Source organism: Rhinatrema bivittatum, chromosome 1, assembly GCF_901001135.1.
Source record: "Rhinatrema bivittatum chromosome 1, aRhiBiv1.1, whole genome shotgun sequence".
In the NCBI taxonomy this organism is placed as follows: domain Eukaryota; kingdom Metazoa; phylum Chordata; class Amphibia; order Gymnophiona; family Rhinatrematidae; genus Rhinatrema; species Rhinatrema bivittatum.
Window position 1 is genome coordinate 211,344,334 of NC_042615.1, and position 22,040 is coordinate 211,366,373.

At 43.4% G+C, this 22,040-nt stretch overlaps 1 protein-coding gene across 2 annotated transcripts in view; it reads left to right on the forward strand.

Annotated features, from left to right (window-relative positions):
• Window positions 1-22,040, forward strand: part of MAN2B2 (mannosidase alpha class 2B member 2) — a 143,338-nt gene that overhangs the window by 8,957 nt on the left and 112,341 nt on the right. For both annotated transcript variants that reach the window (XM_029591516.1, XM_029591527.1), the window contains exons 2-6: window positions 3,228-3,374; window positions 4,286-4,391; window positions 11,607-11,779; window positions 18,205-18,320; window positions 20,551-20,728. In XM_029591516.1, coding sequence (XP_029447376.1) covers window positions 3,228-3,374; window positions 4,286-4,391; window positions 11,607-11,779; window positions 18,205-18,320; window positions 20,551-20,728 — 720 coding nt within the window. The remainder of the gene's footprint in view (window positions 1-3,227; window positions 3,375-4,285; window positions 4,392-11,606; window positions 11,780-18,204; window positions 18,321-20,550; window positions 20,729-22,040) is intronic.

The following is a 22,040-nucleotide window of genomic DNA, read 5'->3' on the forward strand; positions in this document are numbered from 1 at the left end:
AGATACGTTTTTAGTGTTTTCTTGAATTTCTTGGTATTTGAGATTTGTCGGAGAGAATTTGGTAAGTTGTTCCAGATTGATGATCCTGCAGCTGAAAAAGCTCTTTTCCTGGTTATATCTAATCTAGCAAGACATACTGAGGGGACGTCAAGTAGGTTTTGTTTTAAAGATCTCAGGTGCTTTTCCTCTAGAACATATCAGAATGTAACTCACCTTGAGGTACTGATTAAAAAAAAAAAAAAAAAAGGCCTGAGCTAAATTTATTCTATTTATTTGATTTTATATACCGTCCCTAAGCGAAGCTATCGTAATGGTTTACAATAAATTACAAAGTGCAGTCATTGTTACAGAACATTTAGCATTAAAACAGTCTTCCCATATCTGGGAGCTATTTGTAAAAAAAATAATAATATGACTGACAACTCATTAAAAATAAAATCATATAAAACAACAATCATAATAATTAAGGGAAAATTGTATTCTAAAATTAAGATGAATACCATAAATATAAATCTAATAAAATATACATAATTAAAAGAAAATAAAATATTCATAAACATTTCAAATAGCGGTAAAACAATAAAACAATACAACCAAAAGATAAAATAGGATCAGAAAATACCTTGCGCTCATGCTGTATATGCCTCGTTAAAAAGCCAGGTTTTTAAATCACGTTTAAACGTTCTGAAGTTGGACTCTAGTCTTAAAGTAATTGGTAGGGTGTTCCAAATTTTTGGGCCTGCTAATGATAGTGCTCTGTCCCTCACTTGGTTCAAACGTGCTGATTGTACAGAGGATAGTGAGAGTAAACCCTTGTTTGCTGAGCGTACGTTTCTCTGTGGAACATATAATTTAATAGCTGTGTTTAGCCAATCGACATGCTCACCAAAGATCAATCTGTGGAGAATACAGAGTGTTTTAAATTTGACCCAACATTCAATCGGCAACCAATGAAGATCGATCAAAATGGGGGTGATATGGTCAGATCTCTTTTTGCCAGTTAAAATCCTTGCTGCAGCATTTTGTAGGACTTGCACTGGACGAATGTAGGAGGCTGGGAGGCCTAAAAATAACGAATTGCAGTAATCTGTACTTGCAAATATTAAAGCCTGAAGAACTGTCCGGAAATCATTTTGTGAGAGAAGTGGTTTTAAGCACTTTAGTGTCATTAGTTTAAAATAGCCTTTTTTTTTACTTTCAGCGAGACATGTTTATTGAGTGACAATTCAGGGTCAATGATAACTCCCAGGTCTCTGATATGTTCAGCCAGCTGAAAAATAGTATTGTCTTTTAACAAAATTAGCCTGGAGGCTGTAGGGGAGATTTTCCTCTTTAAGAGGTAAGAATAACCTCTGTTTTGTCAATATTTAGAACCAACCTCATTTGTGTTAGTAGCTGTTTAATTACTTTCAAGTACATCACCATTGTCTCGCATGATTTTTCCACTGAATCTTGGACCAGGAGTAAAATCTGGATATCATCTGCATAAAGATAATAGGTTAGCCCTAAACTGGTTAGTAAGCGACATAATGATAATATGTAGATATTAAATATTGACGCAGATAGTGATGAACCTTGAGGCACACCAATTTTTAATTCGATTTTGTCTGAGAATGTGTTACCGACCTATACTTGAAAGAAACGTTTGGTCAAGAATGACGCAAACCATTTCAAAGTGGTATTTGTTAAACCTATTTCTGCAAGTCTGTTGAGTAGAATCGGATGGTTTACGGTATCAAATGCCATGGACAGGTCCAGCAAGACTAACAGATACGCTTGTCCATTATCCATCCCTCGTAGTGCTGTATCTGATAAAGAGAGGAGGAGAGTTCCTGTACTGAAATGACGTGTAAAACCAAATTGAGTGGGATAAAATATATTGTTTGAGTCTAAATGGGAATTAACTGTTTAAGGACTATCTTTTCAATTACCGGTAGTTTTGCAATGAAGAAAAGATTTGAAACAGGTCTGTAATTATTCAGCACGGTGTGGTCTAGATTCTTCTTCTTTAAGATAGGTCTGACGGATTGCACCTTTAAGACAATCCGGAAGGTAGCCCTCTATGAGGGATTTATTAATGAGGTTAGTAATAATTGGGGAGACTGTTTGTTTGGATTATTGGTTTAAGCTCTACAATCCGAATTGCATCTAATGGGTGGTTAGCAGGATTCATTGTGTTAGCTGTTCCACCTCAGAAATTGAGGTATCTAAATAAATGAAATATGTTTAGGTTTCTAATTCTCATAGTGTATTTGATGCATGCCTTGCTCTATTTGGATAACCCTGGTCTTTTGAAGGTATAGGTTCCAGAATTAGACACAATAGTGCAGGTGAAGTCTCACATCAACCTGTCCAAAAGCATTATCACCTCTCTTTTTCTCTTGATTATGCCTCATGTGCAGCCTATCATGTTCTTAGTCCTGGCTAATGCCTTGTCATGCTATTTCAATATTGACAGGTTTTTGAGTTTTTTCACTCTTCTTCTGAGGGCTGAAAATTTCATGAGTGGCCAGGAACCTACATCATTGGCGCTGGTGTCTAAATAACTACCTAAAGGCGAGTGAACTCCCGCAGAGTAAGGGGGAGCTTCATGGACCTGGTGACGTCGGCAGCCACCCGCAGGAGGTGGAAGAGCCTGCACTAGTTCCCCTTCGCTCAATGTTAGGAGCTTCCTGCTGGTGAAGTGAGGCGCAAGCTGCTTCCCACCCACCTGATATCAGGAGCTGTCCACTGATAAAATGAGGCCTTAGCCACTGCTGTTGAGTCTTTCACTCTTTTTTTTTTCCTTTCTTTCTTCCTCTTTCCCCTTATACCCTGTGCTCACTCTCTCCTGCCCTCTCTTACCTCTCCTTTGTCCCTACCCCATTGCTCTCCCTGATACTCTTCTCCCGCTTCTTTAATTTGACTCCGTGCAGCTCTGAATACGTTTGGCCTGAGCGGTGCTTGTACTCTAGTGCTGCTCAAGAACCACCGTGAGAACGGGCACTGCACAGCTCAAACGTAGAGCTGGATTAAAGAAATAAGCAGCTGTTCCCACGTTAAGAGCAGGGGCAAGGACAGGCACGGGCACGCGGAGTCTACGTTTTTTGAAAGAGCTGCACAAAGCCAAATTAAAGATGTGGCTGTGGTACTGAGGGCAGAGCAAATGTCAAACTTGAGTTACTTGGTCTAAGCTCTGATCAGTGGTCCGGTCATTCTGAAAATGTAGTGTTTTTGGTTCCCCCCAGGAAAGCATGCGTGCTTATGCTGCCAACGTCTACTCCTCAGTGGTGGAAGAACTGGTGAAAGGGCAACACCACAAGTTCAGTGTTGTGGAACAGGAGTTTTTTCGCCTCTGGTGGGACATGGTAGCTACAGACACACAAAAGCAGCAGGTAATATGCACGGACACTAATGCTTTTAATTATACTTTTATCAGAGAGGACTGAAATTTATTTTATGAAAGAAATGATCCATTGGGTTGGTTCTGCTGCGCATGTAGCTGGGTCTGGAACTTCGCTGCAAACATTGCAGGGTCTTCCCAGCTGAGATGCAGTGCACCCATGACTACCGGATACAATGGCAGCTGGAAAAGTGAATATGCATGGAAAAGCTTATTTTTTTAAAGATTGGTTTTCTCTTCATTGGCTCCATCTTCCAAACTCTTAAAAACCCTGAACCATTCAAGCAAAATAATTAAAAAAATAGATTTTTCATTTATAAAGTCAGATTTCTTTGATCCTGATCACAGTAAAAATTTGTCTCAAGACAATAATTAACGAGGATATTTCACTGCAAGATCAGCCTTTTAAAGTTTTTTTTTCCATACCGTCAAGTATCATTTCGCTATACTGCGTTCCCCCTGAGGAAGCCATATTGGAGAAATGGAGGCCTTTGTTGGGGAGATGCATTCTGTAAAAAGAGTGAAACCCTTCTGTTGGTGTCTATTTAGAAACCGCTTTAATGAAACCACTTTAATCATCTGACAGGTTGTTGTGAAAAGACATTATACTATATAAGGGACTTTTCTTGCTCCTTCCTTTTATGGACTCCAGCTGAATCAGATCGGTTTTCCTGTTAGAGGAAGATTGATTGGATCGTTTTTATAAATGTTTTTACATGTTATTTTTGTATGCAATATGGTGTCGATTTTAAAAGAAGTGCGCGCAGCCTACATATGCGCCCGCTACCCGGCGTGCGCACATGTACGCCTGATTTTATAACATATATATTGAATTCCAAAATGTTCTATAAAACCCTTTGTCCCCTAGTTCTGACTGTTGTATTCTGCCTCTGTCTGTCTCAGGTACATCGCTTACTGAAAGAGGGACAGCTTGAATTCATAATTGGAGGTCAGGTAATGCATGATGAGGCGGTGACTGAAATTGATGACCAGATTTTACAGTTAACAGGTATAGCATGCTTTTCTCCATTCTAATTTTCAGATTGTTTTGTATGATTTATTTTTTGTGTTATCCTGTTTGTATAATGATGTCAATTTATCCTTTATAATCTGGATTCATTTTATTTTTGTGTGTATATATATATATATTTTTTTTTTTGTCATTTAATAGGTTATTTATATATTTGTAGCCCCATCTGAGATGTGTCCTGTGTAGTAACAGATTTCCCCTCTATCAATAGATTGTCCAGGGGAACTGCCCCTGTGAATCAGCCAACCCACTGAAATAAATTTTTTTAAAATTATTATTATTGCAAGAAACAAAGTGATTAAAAGCTGTACATAAAAACAAAAGGGTTAAACCACAAATGCAAACACTATCAACCATAATCAATACAGACAGTTTCAGAATGGCATTCATCACTTAGAATTACCAACCAGGGATTTTGTATATCTTTATATTTACAAATAATCAGGTGTAACATGGGGTGAAGTCTCAGAGTGTCTGTGGGGCTGATATCTGCAGTTAGAACGAGCAATGTTGCGAGGGCTGGGGTCTGGAAGAACGCTCTCAAGAGCAGGGCGGGACCGCAGAGCAGGAGCAGCCTCCTGCCCCACAGGTTGAGCTCTTAGGTTCTGGGTGCCAGTAGGGCTTAACTGGACAGGCTGGATAGGGCAAGACAGGCTGGAACTTGAGGTCAGACACAGGCTGGATGTTGTAGGCTGGGCAGGACACAACAAGACCAAACAAGGACAGGATTAAACAAGGCAGGCTAGGGTAGGACTTAGACAAGGCCAACACAGACCAGAGAACACTGAAGCCCAAAGGCAGGATTACAGAAGATCCAGCCCACTAAGCATAAGGTTCGGAGGCCACTAAGCAAGTTAGGCTTGAATAAGCCACAGAGTAAGGCCTAAAGAGACAAAGCAAAGTAAGTCCTGAGTAAGCCATAAGGCAAGGGGTAAGATAGAGGAAGGCCCAGAGGACACAAGGCAAGGTAAGGCCTAGATAGGTCTCAAGGCAAAGAGCAAGATACAGGAAGGCAAAGAGCAAGATACAGGAAGGCCAGGTCAGAGAGCCAAGGGTGACTCCATGAAATGGAATCTAGGTTCTGGAAAGGCAGGGTTACATGGGGATGAAGCTTAGGTATGGTGAAAGCAGCAAGGTGAGGAGATGATGCTTGCTGAGGACCCCTGTTGGAGAGGAGGCTGAACCACAGGCTGTCAGGTAGCTCAGGTTGCTCAGAACAGAGCTCATTGGAGGTCTTTGCTAGTGGGGAGCTGTCTCAGCAGACTGGATCAGGGCATGTGAGGCTGCATGGCAGGCGAAATCGTGATAAGCAATTTCAAGTTATGGATCTTTAGGAATTTAAGGAAGTGGAGTGCCCTCTGTACATCAGTGGGTTTTCTATTGCCAGAAACTTTCCTGCTCATAAGTCTTAAAACTTCTCACAGTAAGGAAAAGGATTCTTATCCCTAACATGTGGCCAGTCCTTACTATCATGAGTTTAGCCCCAGCCTTAATCAGTAAGCAAGGCTCTATACAGAAGACTGAATTCTAATATTTTCAACTTCACTGTGTCTGACAACCATGTCGGGATCTCCCCTTTTAACTCAAAACAAAACCTGGAACTGGACTTCCATCTCCTTGTGGCAACTCTTGTAATGTTCTACATCTACTTCTCAAAACCCTCGCACCTTTCCAGTCCTTGGTACTGACTCCAAACCAAGTCACGCCCCTAGTTCTTTTTATTCAGTAACAGCTAACCTCCAGCATAGCAGTAATAGTTTGAAACAGGTATGTAACAAGGATTAAGACAGCTCAGACTTCAAGCTTCCAAGCAGATTCAAGCTCGGAGAGAAAAGTACTGCTCATAGTCATACTACTCCTGGGCTGGTTTGCACACACAAGAAAAGGATTCCATGCCAGAGTTTCCAAGTGATTGACTTGAAAAACCCTTACAACCTGGAGTTCTAATTTATATAGCTTGCAGCACAAGTTACAGACAATTAATAGCTTTTCTGTACACCCTCCGACTTAATATCCTAGCGAAATTAAGTCGGATGAACCAAAAATGCTAAAAAGAAAAAAAAAGTGCCGGCCAGTCAGGTTAGGAGAACGGATGCTCAATTTTTTAAAAAGCATCTGTTTCCTGACCTCACTGACAGCCACCTCTCCTGGGTTGCCGCTAATAAGGAGACGCTAGGGACGTGCTCTCATACATACCCACCCACTCTCATACACAGGCTCTAAATCCCTCTCCTCCCCCCCACACATGCAAAAGCTCTTACTCTCCCAAATTCCCTTACTCACACATGGCTCTCATCCGCACAGACCCTCAGGCAGGCACCCATTCATTCACTCACACACACACACACCCAGGCAGCCACTCATTCTCTCTTACTCATACACACACACACATCCCTGGCAGGCACGCATTCTCTCTTACATACACACACATACCCCCCTCCCCCCAGGCAGGCCCTCATTCTGTCTTACACCCCCCTCCCCCCAGGCAGGCACTCATTCTCTCTCTCTCTCTCTCTCTCTCTCTCTCTCTCTCTCTCTCTCACAGACAGACCCCCAGGTAAGAAACTCATTCTCTCTCTCTCGCGCACACACACACACATTCCCCCCAGTTAGGTGCTCATTCTCTCACATACACACGCACGCAGGCAGGCACTCATTCTCTCACACACATGGACAGACCCTAGGTAGGCACTCTTTCTCTCACATACACACACAGACCCCCCAGGCAGGCAATCTCAGACACCCCCAGACAGATCCCAGGCAGGCACTCATTCTCTCTCTCACACATATACAAGCTCCCATTAATACACATAAACACACTGAAGGCAGGCCCCCCTCTCTTTGTTTTGCTGGCAGCCTCAGAGCTTCTCTCATTCTTGCTGCTGCTGTCACCGCTGGCGCGAGGCTGTTGGGAAGGAGCAGATTGTTCATCGCTGCTTCTGGCACAGAAGCCCGTTCTGCTGCCTCATCCTTTGTGCAGGCCCCGCAGTATTAAAAATTGGCAGGACTAGCACTTCCTCAATGCTGATCTTGTGCATCATGAGATCAGCGTAAAGAAAGTGCTACTCTCATGAGTTCTAATACCACGGGCCTGCATAGATAGGATGTCCTTCTCTTTGAGGTCCACTGGTGGCTCCATGGTCTCTGTTTTTCGACCGCCGGTGGGATCGGATCCACTGGCGGCCGCATACACCTTCCTCCGCGGTACGAAAAGTCACAGCCCCCTGGAAGCTCCCTCACAGTCCCCTGGGGGGGGGGGTGCATACCCCTCCCCCACCCCCAGTTTACACACTCCTGGTTTAAACTATTGGTCCTGAAAGGCTGCAGAGCAAGACCAGAAGGCCTGGAAGGGCTCAAAGCAAGGCAGGTAGGTCTGGAAGGCTGTAGAGGAAGACCAGAAGGCCTGGAAGGGCCCAGAGCAAGGCAGGTAGGCTTGGAATACCACAGAACAAGACAAGGGGCCAAGATAGGCCTCAAAGCAAGGTAGAAAGCCAAGAAAGGCCACAAGCAGGGAAACTAGGTAAGGAATCATGAATGGTCAAGTCAAGGAGCTGAGGAGACTCGAGGCACCGAGGGAATAAACAGGCTGGATTATGTAGGGCTGGAACTGCTGCGTCATGTGATTCAGTGAGGCGGTAGTTAGAGCAGCTGTGAGCAAGGTTCTCTGATGACCTCTGTTGGTGGGGAGGCTGTATAAAATAAAGACTTTTAAATAATAGCATCATTAAGAGAAGGGGAGTACTTAGCCTCCCTGAATTACCCACAAAGTTCTGTGTTTTAGGATAGCATTTCCAGTTCTAGGCCCTACCGTTCAACATAGTGACTGCACTCAGGACCTTTACCAAGGTCATAATAAGTGGCTGCTTTCGTCCAAAATTAAGGAATCATGACGCACCCCCACCTGGATGATTGGCTCATAAAGGCCAGATGATGCAAGAAAGCCACAGGTGCTCCAAAGAAGTGATCCAGCTTTTACAGAAGGTAGATTGGGTAATAAACTTTGCAAAGAGCAACCTGGATTTGACCCAGACCTTAGTTTTTAGTAGCCTGCTTTGATATGGGGGAAGCAAAAATTACGCTGTCCCCCAAAAGGGTGGTCAAATTGATGCAAGGGCTGCAGGCTTTCCAAGGACAAGTTTCACCCAGAGTGCGGGACTACCTCCAGGTGCTTGGCCTTTTGGCAGCAATACTTTACCTGGTTCCATGGGCTAGAGCTCATATGAGACCTTTACAGCACTCTCTACTATCACGCTGGTCACTTTCTTCTCAGGATTACCTGTGCTGGCTACAGGTGCCCCCAGAGATAAGGGAGCCTGGACTGGTGGATTCAGCTATCCAACCTGTTGAAAGGGGTGGCATTAGAACCCCCGACTGAATTGTGGTCACTACGAATGCCAATTTGGTAAGTTTAGGGGCCCATTGCCAAGGTTAGATGGTCAAAGACAATGAACAAAGGACAGTAGATGATAAACACACTTAGAGGCAAGTCATCAGACTAGCATTCCACACTTTCTCCCACAGCTGAAGAGGAGAGCAGTCAGAGTGATGTCAGACAACACCATGGCATTGGTATATGTAAACAAACAAAGAGAGACCCTCAGCTGCACTGTAGTGTAGAAAACTGCCCAGCGGTGCAAGTGGGCAGAAGATAATTTGCTCCTGCTCTTAGCAACACACATGGCAGAGAAGGACAATTGTCAGGCCCACTTCCTTAGCAGGAACAGGTTGGATCTAGGAAAGTGGGAGCTGAGTCCAGAAGCCTTCTAATTGATAATGGATTGCTGGGGGCTGCTGGGGGTGGACCTAATGGCGTTGAGGGAATGCCAAGGTTGACATGTAATTGTCGCAGAGCAGAACCAGGCTCCGGGGCATAGACTCTTTCCTGTGCCCATGGCCACAAGTCAGCCCACTGTTTCCCTCTATGGCTGGACAATAAAAAAAAAAAAGAAAGAAAGAAAGAAAACTAGACATCCCTAGTGATTTTAGTAGCCCCAGGTTGGCCAAAGAGACTATGGTATGCAGATCTAGTGAGGCTGCTAGTAGGAGCACTGCCACACTTTCCCAAAGGAAATGGGCTCCTCTGACAAGGACTGGTACAGCCTGGCCTTTGAGAGGGCATGATTGCATAAGAGGGCGGCTACTCTGCCATATTCTTAACCATGTTAAAAGCTCGAAATTCACCAACATCATTGGCATATTTTGGGGTCTGGCAGATATTTGAGGAATTATGCAATAAGCAGGAAATCTCCCCATGGAAGTCAGGTATTCCTCACATCTTAAGAGTTCTTTCAGTCGGGCCTAGCTAAGGACTTCTTCCTTAACTCCCTGATGATTCAGGCAGCAGCAGCAATTGAATGGTATAGGGGCTGAGTCAAAGGTGTCCAGGTGGCCGTGCACCTGGATGTTGTTTGATTCTTGAGAGGGGTGAAGCAGATGTGTCCTCCTTTTAGGCCCGTGATCTTTCCATGGATTCTCAACCTACTCCTAAGTCAAGCCACCCTTTAAACTGATAAAACAGGCCTCCATAAAGGATCTGTCCCTGAAGACCACTTTTTTAGTAGCGATCTGCTCAGTAAGGTGCATTTCAGAACTGCAGGCCCTATCTTGTAGAGGCCCTTACTTGGTCTTCTCCTCAAGAGTTATAATCTTTCGACCAGTTCCATGTTTTCTTCTAAAGGTAGTATTGTTATGGTTTTGAGGTGTTTGAGTGGATTCTTGGGTACTGTGGCAGATGACCATGCCCATGGGGAGGAGTCCCATGGGGAGCCACAGTACTGGGCTAGACTCAGGACACACAAACACAGAGTTTTGTCTTTTATTGTACAGCTGATGTATACCACCACAGGTGGCAGTAGTGAGGTGATCCAGAGGTAGCAGTCCAGGGACCCTCGGCAGAGGGAACCTGTCTCACCAAGTTGGTATAGGGAGATCCAGGTGTAGGTTTCCCAGCACGGCAAGCTGTAGATGAGATAGACTGAAAATTAGATTATTCACTAGATGGTAGCTGTAATGTTGGCGAGTCCACCAGGCAGAGGTAGATGGTTACAGGCACCGAGGCAGGGAGAGCAAGCTCTCGAGGAGAGAGTACCTGATCCCAGTAAGGCACCTGAAAGAAAGCAAAGGGCCCCCGAGGAGCGGGTACCCAGGTTAGAGAATACCCCGAAGGGCAGAGAGAGCTTCCAGCAGCAGAGTAGCTTAGACTGGACGAATCCAACCCTTGCTAACTCAATGAGCTAGCAAACAAGCGTAGGCTAAATACCCGGATGGCGTGACATCACTCGAGGGGGACGCCCCCGAGGTTCCCGCCACGACGTGGATAAAGACGTGGGTGGCGTGCGCACGCGCACCCTAGGAGGACCTTAGGAGAAACATGGCGTGAGGCTTTGCCATAGCCATTCCAGGGACGCCGGAGAATGCGGCTTGCAGATGTGGCGGTAGCCATCTTCCCAAGGCTAGCGGGGAGAGCAGAGAAAAAGTTGAGACACAGAAGTCGAAGCCATCTGAGACCAACGGACGCAACAAGTATTGACTCTCATGTTAACCAATCTGTCTCTCTGCCAGTCTTCATTAACAAAAAAGGCAAGGAAAAGGATGAGGGCCTATGGTGGCTAAACGTACACTGTATTCTCTTGAAGTACCTAAAGGAGATAAACACCCTTAGAAAGTCAAACAAGCTGTGTGTCCTGTTCAGCAGTCCTCAGGAAAGGGGAAGCAGTATCCAGAGCCACTATAGCCAGGTGCATCAAGGAGATGACAACCCTGGCACTCTTGCTCTTGGGCAGTCCCCAGCAAACCTGCGAGTCCATTTAACATGGGCACAAACAGCATCATAATTCCTCTGAGTTTATCAGAAATCCTCAAGATCCCATTACAGCTCTGACAGGAGGGATTAGAGGGCAGCTGGAACAGACTCCAAACTATAGAAAAAAAAACATTATTGCTAAGAATGGTTCAATTATACTTATCTGATCATTTTCTTTCCTTCTAGACAGTCAATACATATGGGATTTCTCCTCCTTCACAGCTGACAGAAGACAGCACTATCAGGCTACCTCACATGCTGTGTACATTTTATGATATAGAAATGTTTAATAGTGGTAGTAGTTGTGGGATGCACTTTGCAGACAATGCAATAAATACTCTTACTAACTAAATTTAGCTTGTTTTTAAGAGCACTGAATTCCTTTTTTTCAGAAGGACATGGCTTTCTGTATGAAACCTTTGGTGTGAGACCTCAGTTTTCGTGGCACGTGGATCCCTTTGGAGCCTCTGCTGCTACACCCACGGTGTTTGCACTGGCTGGCTTTAATGCACACCTCATCTCTCGTATTGACTATGATGTGAAAGACAAAATGCAGAAAGCCAAGGTAAAAAAAAAAACATACAAGATGCTATACCATTGATATATAAGCTTCTTAACTCCCCTGTAGCTATTAGTAAAAACTGGGATAGAAAGTATGGTGTATTTACAGTACACATGTTTCCATTGACTATATATTTGTTCGTTTGGGAGATGTATGGTTGTATATAAGCTTAAGTTTATATTATAAAATAAGATCTGTAAAGAAAATAAGAATTAAAAGAATGTTAGAATACATGGTATATATTTTTCTTATTAAGAATCTTTAGACTTTTGAATTCACTCCTGTCTATCACCTTTCAAAGAGACCTTGGGTTCTAATATAGTTTGGCTCTTTATTTAAAATTAAGTTTTTGTGTGCCTTGCCCTTCACGTCCCTTTCCTATGCAGTTTCTGCCCTACATTTTTGGCATCCTGTGTCATTAGTTCTCTGTCGTCAAGCAGGTATGAGTCAGCCATAATGTTTGGGCGACGTCCTCTGTCGGCACTAACACAGACCCAGCTCTTGGAGCTCAGTAAAAGCGTTAATGAGATTGTGTGGGAGTTCCCTTGCATGCGTGTTGCCTTGTAACCCTTCATTCTTTTTGTTTCCTAAGCTACCGCGCAGATGTATCCTAGTCTCTCTCTCTCTCGGTTAAGATTTGTTTAGGCCGTTTCTTGGCCACTTTCTGCCTTGTTGAATATTTTGTTTCTTCCCCTGCCTCGGCAGCATCTGAACAGAACTTTTCAGTTTGAGCCCCCCACCCCCCCCCCCCAAAAAAAAAGAAAGTAAGTATGGAGCAGCCCAAGGCCAAGAATACTGTTGCTGGTTTTAAGGCCTGCATTTGTGGCCTGCTGTCGCTGTCTGGGCCCAGATCGTGATGCATCCAGTTGCTATAGCTGTGGTAGAATGCCCCTGAAAGTGCAGCAGTACCACGCCTGGAAGATGGAGGCCCTGTGACAGGGTGAGAGAGAGAGAGAGCAGCAGAGCTTCTCCTTTTTATGGTTTCAATGGAATCTCCCCCTCTTTCCCACAAGCCCGGAAACACTTCTTGCTCCAACGTTTTTTATTGCTCTTAATACAACTACCATGTAATAGTATTTTTATTGAGATGTTTGGCACTTCAGCTAATTTTATTGTTTGTAATTTATTAATTTACATTATGTGCCATGTGAACCGTTGTGAAGGAATTGCTCCAAATGACAGTGTATAAACCTTACTAAATAAATAAATAAAACCCCCTCCTCATGGTGCCAGTTCCTGGATCTGTCACAAGTCGGGGGATGAGTGCAGCACAGAAAAGTTAAGGCGCCAAAGAAGCATGAGGGATCCCATTCGGGGTTGTCTACCTCAGCGCTGAAAAAAGCCAGCGCTCTCAGCATGAGGTTCTGCCTGGGTGGAGCCATCCTCACCCCCCCCCCCCTGAAGTGGCATATGCACTGCATCTGTTCATACTTGAACTTTCTGATGTTTCTTGTGGCCTTGGCAAGTCACTTTACCCTTCATTGCCTCAGGTACAAACTTATTGCCCGATTCACTAAGGCTTTTCTCCCATTCTGTGTCTATGAGAAAATACCTTGTTGAATCATTGTAAGCCCTCTGAGGACGGGAAAATACCGACAGTAAATGTTCATCAGTTGTCTACTCTTTCAAAGAGTACAAAGACTAGGGGACACACAATTAAGTTACTAGGTGATAAATTTAAAACTAATAAGAGAAATTTTTTTTACTTAACGAATAATTAAGCTCTGGAATTCGTTGCCAGAGGATGTGGCAAAAGCTGTTACTATAGCTGCATTTAAAAAAGGTTTGGACAAGTTCCTGGAGGAAAGGTCCATAAGCTATTATTAAAGTGAAGTTGCAAAAATCCACTTCTTTTGCCAGGGATAAGCAGCATGGAATCTATCTACCTTTCGGGATCTTGCCGGGTACTTGTGACCTGGATTGGCCACTGTTGGAAATAGTCTGACCCAATATGGCAAATCTTATGTATTTATAAACTACTTATGTACCTGAATGTAATCCGCTTTGAAGTGCTGAAAAGTATAAATAAAGAAAAAAAATTAAATGTCACTGCAGAATGGTAGACAAACTGTAGCATGGGCAACTGCTTTAACAAAAACACACAAACATAAAGGGGCGGATTTTAAATGCCCTGCGCGCGTAAATCCGGGCAGAGTTACGCACGCAGGGCCCTCATGCGCCGGCGCGCCTATTTTGCATAGGCCGCCGGCGCTTTGTCAAAGGGGCGGGGAGGGGGCGTGGCGTCGGCCCGGGGGCATGGTTGAGGCCTCTGGACCAGCCCCTGGGTTGGGTGTCGGCGCGCCAGCAGCCTGCTGGCGCGCGCAGATTTACATCTGCTTTTAGCAGGCGTAAATCTGCCAACAAAGATAAGGGGGGGTTTAGATAGGGCCGGGGGAGTGGGTTAGGTAGGGGAAGGGAGGGGAAGGTGGGGGGAGGGCGAAGGAAAATTCCCTCAGAGGCCACTCCGAAATCGGAGCGGCCTTAGAGGGAATAGGCAGCGCGCGCTGGGCTCGGCGCGCGCAGGTTGCACAAATGTGCACCCCCTTGCGCACGCTGACCCTGGATTTTATAAGATATGCGCGTATCTTATAAAATCCAGCGTACTTTTGTTCGCGCCTGGTGCGCGAACAAAAGTACGCGATCGCGCAATTTTTAAAAATCTACCCGAAAGCATATACCATTTTTTCAATTTAAAAATGTGGGTGAGAAAATCTAACAAAATACAGTAAAAATGAATAGTTAATAAAAATATAAAAAAACAGATTAAAATCAAATATGAATTATAAAACTTAAAAATGAATCAGAAAAGGAAGAGGCTGGCATGTTATCTGAAAATATGTGAATGTGTTTAAGAATATTAATGTAAAATATGCAAAATTATAAAAAAAGAAATGGGAACAAAAGTATAAAGCCCAAGAGGAGAAGGAAAATGGAAAAATAAATAAAATGTGGAAGAATCCAAAACTAAGAGTAATTTTCTCTACTTCTGTATTTATTTAGATTTGTGTCGTCTCTGTATACTATTACTGTAAGATTTTCTGGTTGTTATTTACATCATTCGACCATTATCTTCTGGAAGAGCAGACTGCAAGAATCCACATGACACCAATACTATTCCTACTTATTATTTATAAAGCCCTATTAGATATATGCAGTGCTGTACAGGTACACATAACTGTCCCTTTTCCATCGAGCTTACAATTTAGTCAAGACAAACATACATGACCAACAAGAGTCTGTAGGAAGTGTATTTATTGTAGAAAAGCACATAGGATTTAAAAGCAGCTTCAAAAGGTGAATTTTAAACTGGATTTGACTACACGCAGAGAGGGAATTTGGTGAATGGACTCAGGAAGTCTGTTCCAGGCATACGGCACAGCAAGGTGGAAAGCATGGAGTTGGGATTTGGTGGTGGTGGAGAAGGACGCTGATAAGTGTGTCTTGCCAGATAAATGGAGTTCATGAAGAAGAGTGTAGGGAGAGAAGATAGGAAATGAGGAGCTGCAGAGTGAATTAATTTATAGGTGAGTAAGGAAAATTTTAAGTGTTTGTGGAAGCAGACAGAGCCGATGTAGTGGCTTGAAAAGGGGGGTTAAATAGCCAAAGTGATGTTGAAGATAGATAAGTGATGCAGCTGAATTTTGAATAGATTGCAGTGGGGAAAGACCATTCAGCGGGAGACCTGCAGAGAGCAAGTTGCAGTAGTCGAAATGGGAGGCAATAAAGAGAGTGGATGAGCATTTTGGTAGCATGCTCAAAAAGGAGGGAACCGATTTTAGCGATACAAAAGAGAGGAATTAGATAGTATGATAGTAGGGCAGGTAGGATGAAGGTGTTTTGAGGATTTGTATAATTGCAGCATGTTCGAAGGAACAGGGGGCAGATCTAGGGGCAAATGATTGACTGAGGATGAGACAGATGGAAAGGATGACTACAGGGAAGATAGAACTGAGGAGTCAGGTGGGAATGTGGTCAGAGGAACAAGTTGTAAGTTTTGAGGAAGAAACAAGATGGGCAGTTTCCTCATTTGTGATTTCAGAAAAGGAAGAGCCAAGGGGCCAAAGGGAGGGGAGGCGAATGAAATGGGGGTGGAGTGGCAGTTGAGAGGTGAATTCATGATTAATCTCTTCAATCTTTTTGTGGAAGACGTTGGCCATAGTCCAGGTGGAAAGCTAAGAGGGAGGGGAGCATAGCAGAGATGGCAGGATCTAGCAGCAAGGATGTTTGTCAGATGAACATCATAATCTTGCTTGGCAAGTGTAATAGCAGACTTGGAAGGAAGTGAGCATTAATTTGAAATGAATGATGTTAGCATGGGAATGGGACTTCAACCGGAGATGTTCTGCAGAGTGAGAACAGGAACATAGGAAGCAAACTGGAGGTGAGCCAAAGTTGGCTTTTGTACGCCTTACAGGATGGGGGAGGATCAGAGCAAGATTGTCTAAAGCAGAGGAGAATATACTGTTATAAAAAGAAACTTCCTCATCAACAGAATCAGGCCGGGATGTAAAGGAGCAGAGAGGTGAGGACCATAATGGAGAGGATACTGTGGTCAATAGCCTGGATGTTCCAAAAGGTGGTGGTAGTGATTGGATGAGATGGCGGGGGAGGGTGTTTGAGAGAAAGTTATTAGGTGTTGGCCAGAGAGGTGGAGAATCCTGAGAGAATGCAGTTGCAAGAAAGGACTAGATCAAGACAGAGGCTATGCTGGTCAATGATCAATGGGAACAGTAGAACATTGTTTGAAATAAAATGACGAGATTAAGGTGAGGAACTTTGAGGTAACACAGTCAGAGGGATCATCAACATGTAGGATAAAGTCCTCAAGAATAACAGTAGGGGCAGTAGGGGAAAATGGTTTGAGAACAAAGGAAAGCCAGAAATCAAAGTCAGCAAGGAAAGTGGAGAGGACAGTAGATGACTGCTACCCAGAATGAAAGAAGGGTGAAGAAACAGATGTAGTGGACCTCAGATGAAGAAAAGAGTGAGGGCTTGACGTGGAAGAAGGGCTTGAAACCTGCAGGAAGAAGAGAGTGGCAGCCCAACACTGCTTCTACTGCCTACTGAGCTTGGTGTATGGGAGAAATAATCTCAATGACTAAGAGCAGCAACATAAGTAGAGCCCTCAAGGGAAATCCAAGTCTCGGTCAAGGCAAGAAGATGGAGGGAATGAGAGAGAGATCATGAATGTAGGCAAGCTTGCAAGACATAGAGCAGGCATTCCAGAGGGAAAATGAGAAAGGGAGAGAATAGGCGGGAAGAAAAGGGATTGGAATAAGATAGGAGGGGTTGACAGGTTAACGTATGTAGATGGGGTGAAAGTTGCCTTGGAAGGCCAAGATTAGGATTGATGACCCTCGTTGATAGAAGGAGGGATAGCATGGAGAGAAGCAGATATGCGATGAAATTGATGAGTATAATATACTCTTGGGGAGAGGTGAAGGCTGCGTAAGAGTTAGAATATTGTGTAGCTCAAGAACATTAGAAAGGACAGAAGACGGAATTGCTGGGGAGGATGAAATGTAGACAGTGGACTTGATGTTTGCAATGGTTTCCAGTGGGAAATAAGACTGGGGGGGGGGGGATAAGCATCAAAAATAGAGGGAGTAGTGGAGCCATAGGAAGTAAGGAGAATTTGAAAAATGCAGCTGGCCTGTTTTAATCCTAAGGCATGCATTGAAAAATACTGGCTATATGGTTTATTTGTTGGAGTTGACAAATCCTCAGTTCTCAATGGGTTGGGGTGATCTGTGGGCTTATAAATTGTTTTGTTCCAAATTAAGGTATTATAACCATGTTTGGGTAAAAAAAAAGAAATAACAACAGGAGCCTGGGGTGAAGGGGTGAGAGGTAGGTAGGAGGGACTTGAAATGCCAGCTGAAGTTGCTTAGCTTAATACTTGGGCTTCACAGCCTCTGTTCCCCTTTCTTAGAAGCACCAGATAGCACTACCAGCTATGAACAGTTATGTCAAATGAACCAAGTATGCCTGTCTGACTGTAGGAGCTGTCCCCTCACAGGAAGCCTCTTGTGCTGTTCTGGTAGGCCAGAGCTTAGCTCTGTGCAAAGGAGAAATACTTTGTGAGCAACCAGCCTTTATTTGGACAAAGCAGTCATGTTAGACTCTCTAAAAGTGGACTTTGAATTTTCAGGAGTAATACTTTGATATGTTTTACTCTGTTTTTTGTAAAATGTTTTTGTCTCTTTGAAAAACATTGTTCTGTGAGGATGAAGCAGGCCTTTGATGTAGTTAGAGTGAATAAAGAAACTCTCCCTTTCTTTTTTGAAGATGCTTTGTAATGTTTTATTATTTAATCAGTTGACGGTCAATGACTGAATCTTTTCAGTGGGTCATTTGTAGTGGAGGATCGTGTGTGCTTTTATAATGGCTTGTTGTCTCTCTCTCTCTCTCTCTCTCTGTAATTTTAGAAGCTCCAATTTGTATGGAGGGGCTCTTCCTCTCTATCAGAAAAGCAAGAGATCTTCACTCATGTTATGGACCAGTACAGCTACTGCACCCCATCACACCTGCCCTTCTCCAATAGGTAACATGAATATTCATGGCCTCCTTTTTTTTATTTGAGCAAATCATTCCACCTATCCTACGGTCTCAGGACGGTAGAAAGATGCGTGCAGCCACCCCTGTAGAGGAAGTGGTGTACAGCCAGTCCTGGTATCTTCCAGAGACGAAAGCATGAGCAATGCTGCTGCTGTTCTTACCCAATTACATTGGTTTATGCTAAGGCCCAGATAGGGGTCATCCACCAGAGGTAATTACCAGAGTCAGTGGGGGAACATGAATTGAACTGGCAAGTCCCAAGAGTTCCTCTTATTTTGTGGACCAGAGGCTGAAGCAGTTTAAAAAAAGGTTTGGACAAGTAATTGGAGAAGTCCATAAAACTGTTATTAACAGATAGATTTGGGGAAAAGCTTCTACTTATCCCTAGGCGTTAGCAGTATGGGATCTATCTGCTGTTTGGGATCCTACCAAGTACTTATGATCTGGATTGGCCACTGTTGGAAACAAGATACTGGGCTTCATGTCAATTCTTATGTTCTTATGTTATGTCTTCTACCGCAAAGTGTCCATCCAGTGGTCTTGTAACTTGCCTATAATAGAAAATGAGGCTATCTGAAAGATCAGTGTGTGTCAAAGTATAATTTATCTTTATCTATATATAAAAGGCTTGTGTCAGTCGGTCTGTCTGTGGCCACCAGGTGGTACCTGGGACAGTAAAAGGTGCAATGTGCAAAGACAATATACTCTGTCTGCAGAGCACTGTTGCAAACACTCACACAGGCATGTACACACACAAGCTCCCTCAAACACATACAAACTCAGGAACATGCCTTTACACACACAGGCTGTTTATTGACCAGACGATCTGAACAATGCCGAGTAATGTTCACTAATGAGCTCTGTCTGCGAAGCCGTCTCTCACACTCCCATACACAGGGACAGGCAGGCATAGGCATTCTTAAAAGCATGTGCGCAAGGTCATTCAAGTACGCATGCAAACTTGCACATAAGCTTGCACTAGCTCACAGAAGCACACACAAACCCTCAGAATTGCACAGAAGCTTGCAAAAGTGCACAGAGCTTGCATGCATGCATGCACACTCACAGGCAGACACACACTCACAAATATCAGCCCCTCTGCACACACACAAAGGTACAGGCACAGGTCCCCATAGACACAGGCTTTCCCAAACACACACACAGACAAGCAGAGGCATCCACAGATAGGCACAGGCCTTCAGACTATCCGAGCAATGCCAGGTACTTTTCGCTATTTATGATATTTGTGTGTATAGAAATATAATATATTTTGCAGTGAAAATATTACATAAAAGCTGAGGATCAGAAGTGTGTGTTTTGGGGGATTTTCCTCTAGTTTTTCCAAGTAAAATCTAGAATTATCGTTTTTTTTTATTCTGCAGTGGCTTTGGTTACAGTTTATTTTTGGACTGTGATAGTCTCCCTGGCATGAGTCAGGTTTGCGTATTCTCAGGAGTCAGACTGACGTCATCCATGGATACCTTACTGCACTGCCAGCAATGGGGAATGCAGGAATAAGGCTGAGTAAAGTAATCATCTTCAGTGATCTTGATCCTAAACTCTGCCTCTATCCTGGGTATTTACCCATGAGCGGAGTGTGATGGATCATTGATTGCAATAATACAAGGATGGTAAATTGGGTGAAATAAAATGAGTTTTTGAAACCTTGATTTGCTTTGGGGAAATTTTAATTTTTATGTTACTTTTTTTTTCTGGGTTTGTATGGTTGCAGATAGCAATCGTATTCAAATAAGCATTGTTTGTGAGTGAATACGCGGATTAGAGGCAGGGGTTTAGCATTAAAGTGGCTCATCATGTTTGTTTTGCTCATCTCTGGCCCAGTACAAAATTCTCACACTTGACAAAAATCTGGAAAGCAAAGCAGCACACAGCTGCCGCAGGAATAGGGCAGACTGCAGCTACAAACAACTACTTTTTTTTTTTAATGTGTGTTACTTGCATGGGTCTGCAGGAAATTATCTGTGCTGAGTCAACCAGTTAGTGAAACTAAATTGTAGCTAAAACATATTTTCTTTCCTTAATTAGTTGTGCTGGTGCCTCTTTTTCAGATGTCTAATTTGGCAACTCAGGTGTAAATTGTCTTCAGTTATTTACTTGTTTTATCTTAAACATTTAGCTGAATTGTGCAGTTTTTAACACTAGTATTATAAATGTATAATTAGTTGTTTGTTTTTTTTTACTTCCCTTCCATGTAGATCGGGATTTTTCTGGAATGGCTTTGCAGTTTTCCCTGATCCTCCTAAGGATGGCATTTATCCAAACATGAGTCTCCCAGTGACAAATGACACCATTCAGCTGTATGCGGAGACCATGGCAGCCAATATTAAGGAGAGGGCCATGTGGTTTAGAAGTAATGATGTCCTATGGCCTTGGGTAAGAGTTTGTTTGTAGTGCTTTCTGCTCATACAGGTCTTCTCAATGAATTTTGTAAGATGGTATGCTATTGAAAATGTTATTTTTAATTTTTTGTTGTTTTCAGACCCACAATACAATTTGGGCAAAGTTTAAAAAAAAAATGCACAGCATCTTCTAATATTGAAAAAGGACAAACCAAATGCTGTTGTATCTTGATGAAGGCGTGAGCTGTCGTTCTTGTTTTTCCTTGTGGTTCGAACATCAGGGCCACAATTCAGGAGAAATGGCAGGGCGATAATGAATTCAGAGCTCCTTTCTCTGCCTCTGAACTTTTGGACTAAATTTTGCAGTGCTTCACAAAGTTAAGATATCGCAGTCTGCATTTAGATTAGACTATGCCTACGTTAGACATGCAGAGGCCAATATTCAAAAAAAGATAACGGCTAATTTATCTAGCTGTAGTTAGTCGGATATATTATCCTGGATATTCAGGGGGATAAAAGTCCTAGTGAATGTCCCCAGATAAAGTTATTCAGCTAACCTTTTAGTCCGATGACTTTAAACCTAACAGGCTAAATTTTGAATATAGCCGGTTTAAGTGGTGATGGCCTTCTTAAAAAAAAAAAAAAAAAAAAAGTTGCCTAGCGACAACAGTTCTCAGCTCCCAGCTCAATGGAAAAAAAAAAGTAACCTCCCTATCTGAGCTCCCCTCAGACCTCTACAGATATTATTTAAGAATAAGTTTGCTTCAGTGCAGACCACCCCCATCCCCTCTCTGGTTAAGCTATTTCTTAAATGAATGCTCCATCATCTCCCTCTGGGCCATCTCCATCCCAATCATGACCCTCCCACCCACTTAGTACTGTTTGCCAACCCATTTCAGCACCGGAATCACAGTATACTGTGAACTTGTTGGCTTCCAGCATAGCTTTGACAACTTCCAGCGTTGCTGAGAGAACAACATTGGAAGCCACCGGGATCGCAGCACACAAAATCCCGGCACTGAAACGGGATGTGAAAGGTATCAGGAGGGAGGGAGAGGAGGGTGCTTTCATTTAAGACTTAGCCTAAATGGGGAGGAAAGGCCACTAGAATTAAAGAGGGTACACAGAAGGGCCATCAAAATGATAAAGGGGATGGAACATTTCTCCTATGAGGAAATGCTAAAGAGGTTAGGGCTCTTCAGCTTGGAGAAGAGATGGCTGAGGGCTAGATATGGCAGAGGTCTATAAAATGAGTGGAGTGGAACAGGTAAACATAAATTGGAGTAATCTTAGGAAATATTTGTTTACAAAGAGTAGTGGATGCATGGAATGCATGAAAACAAATT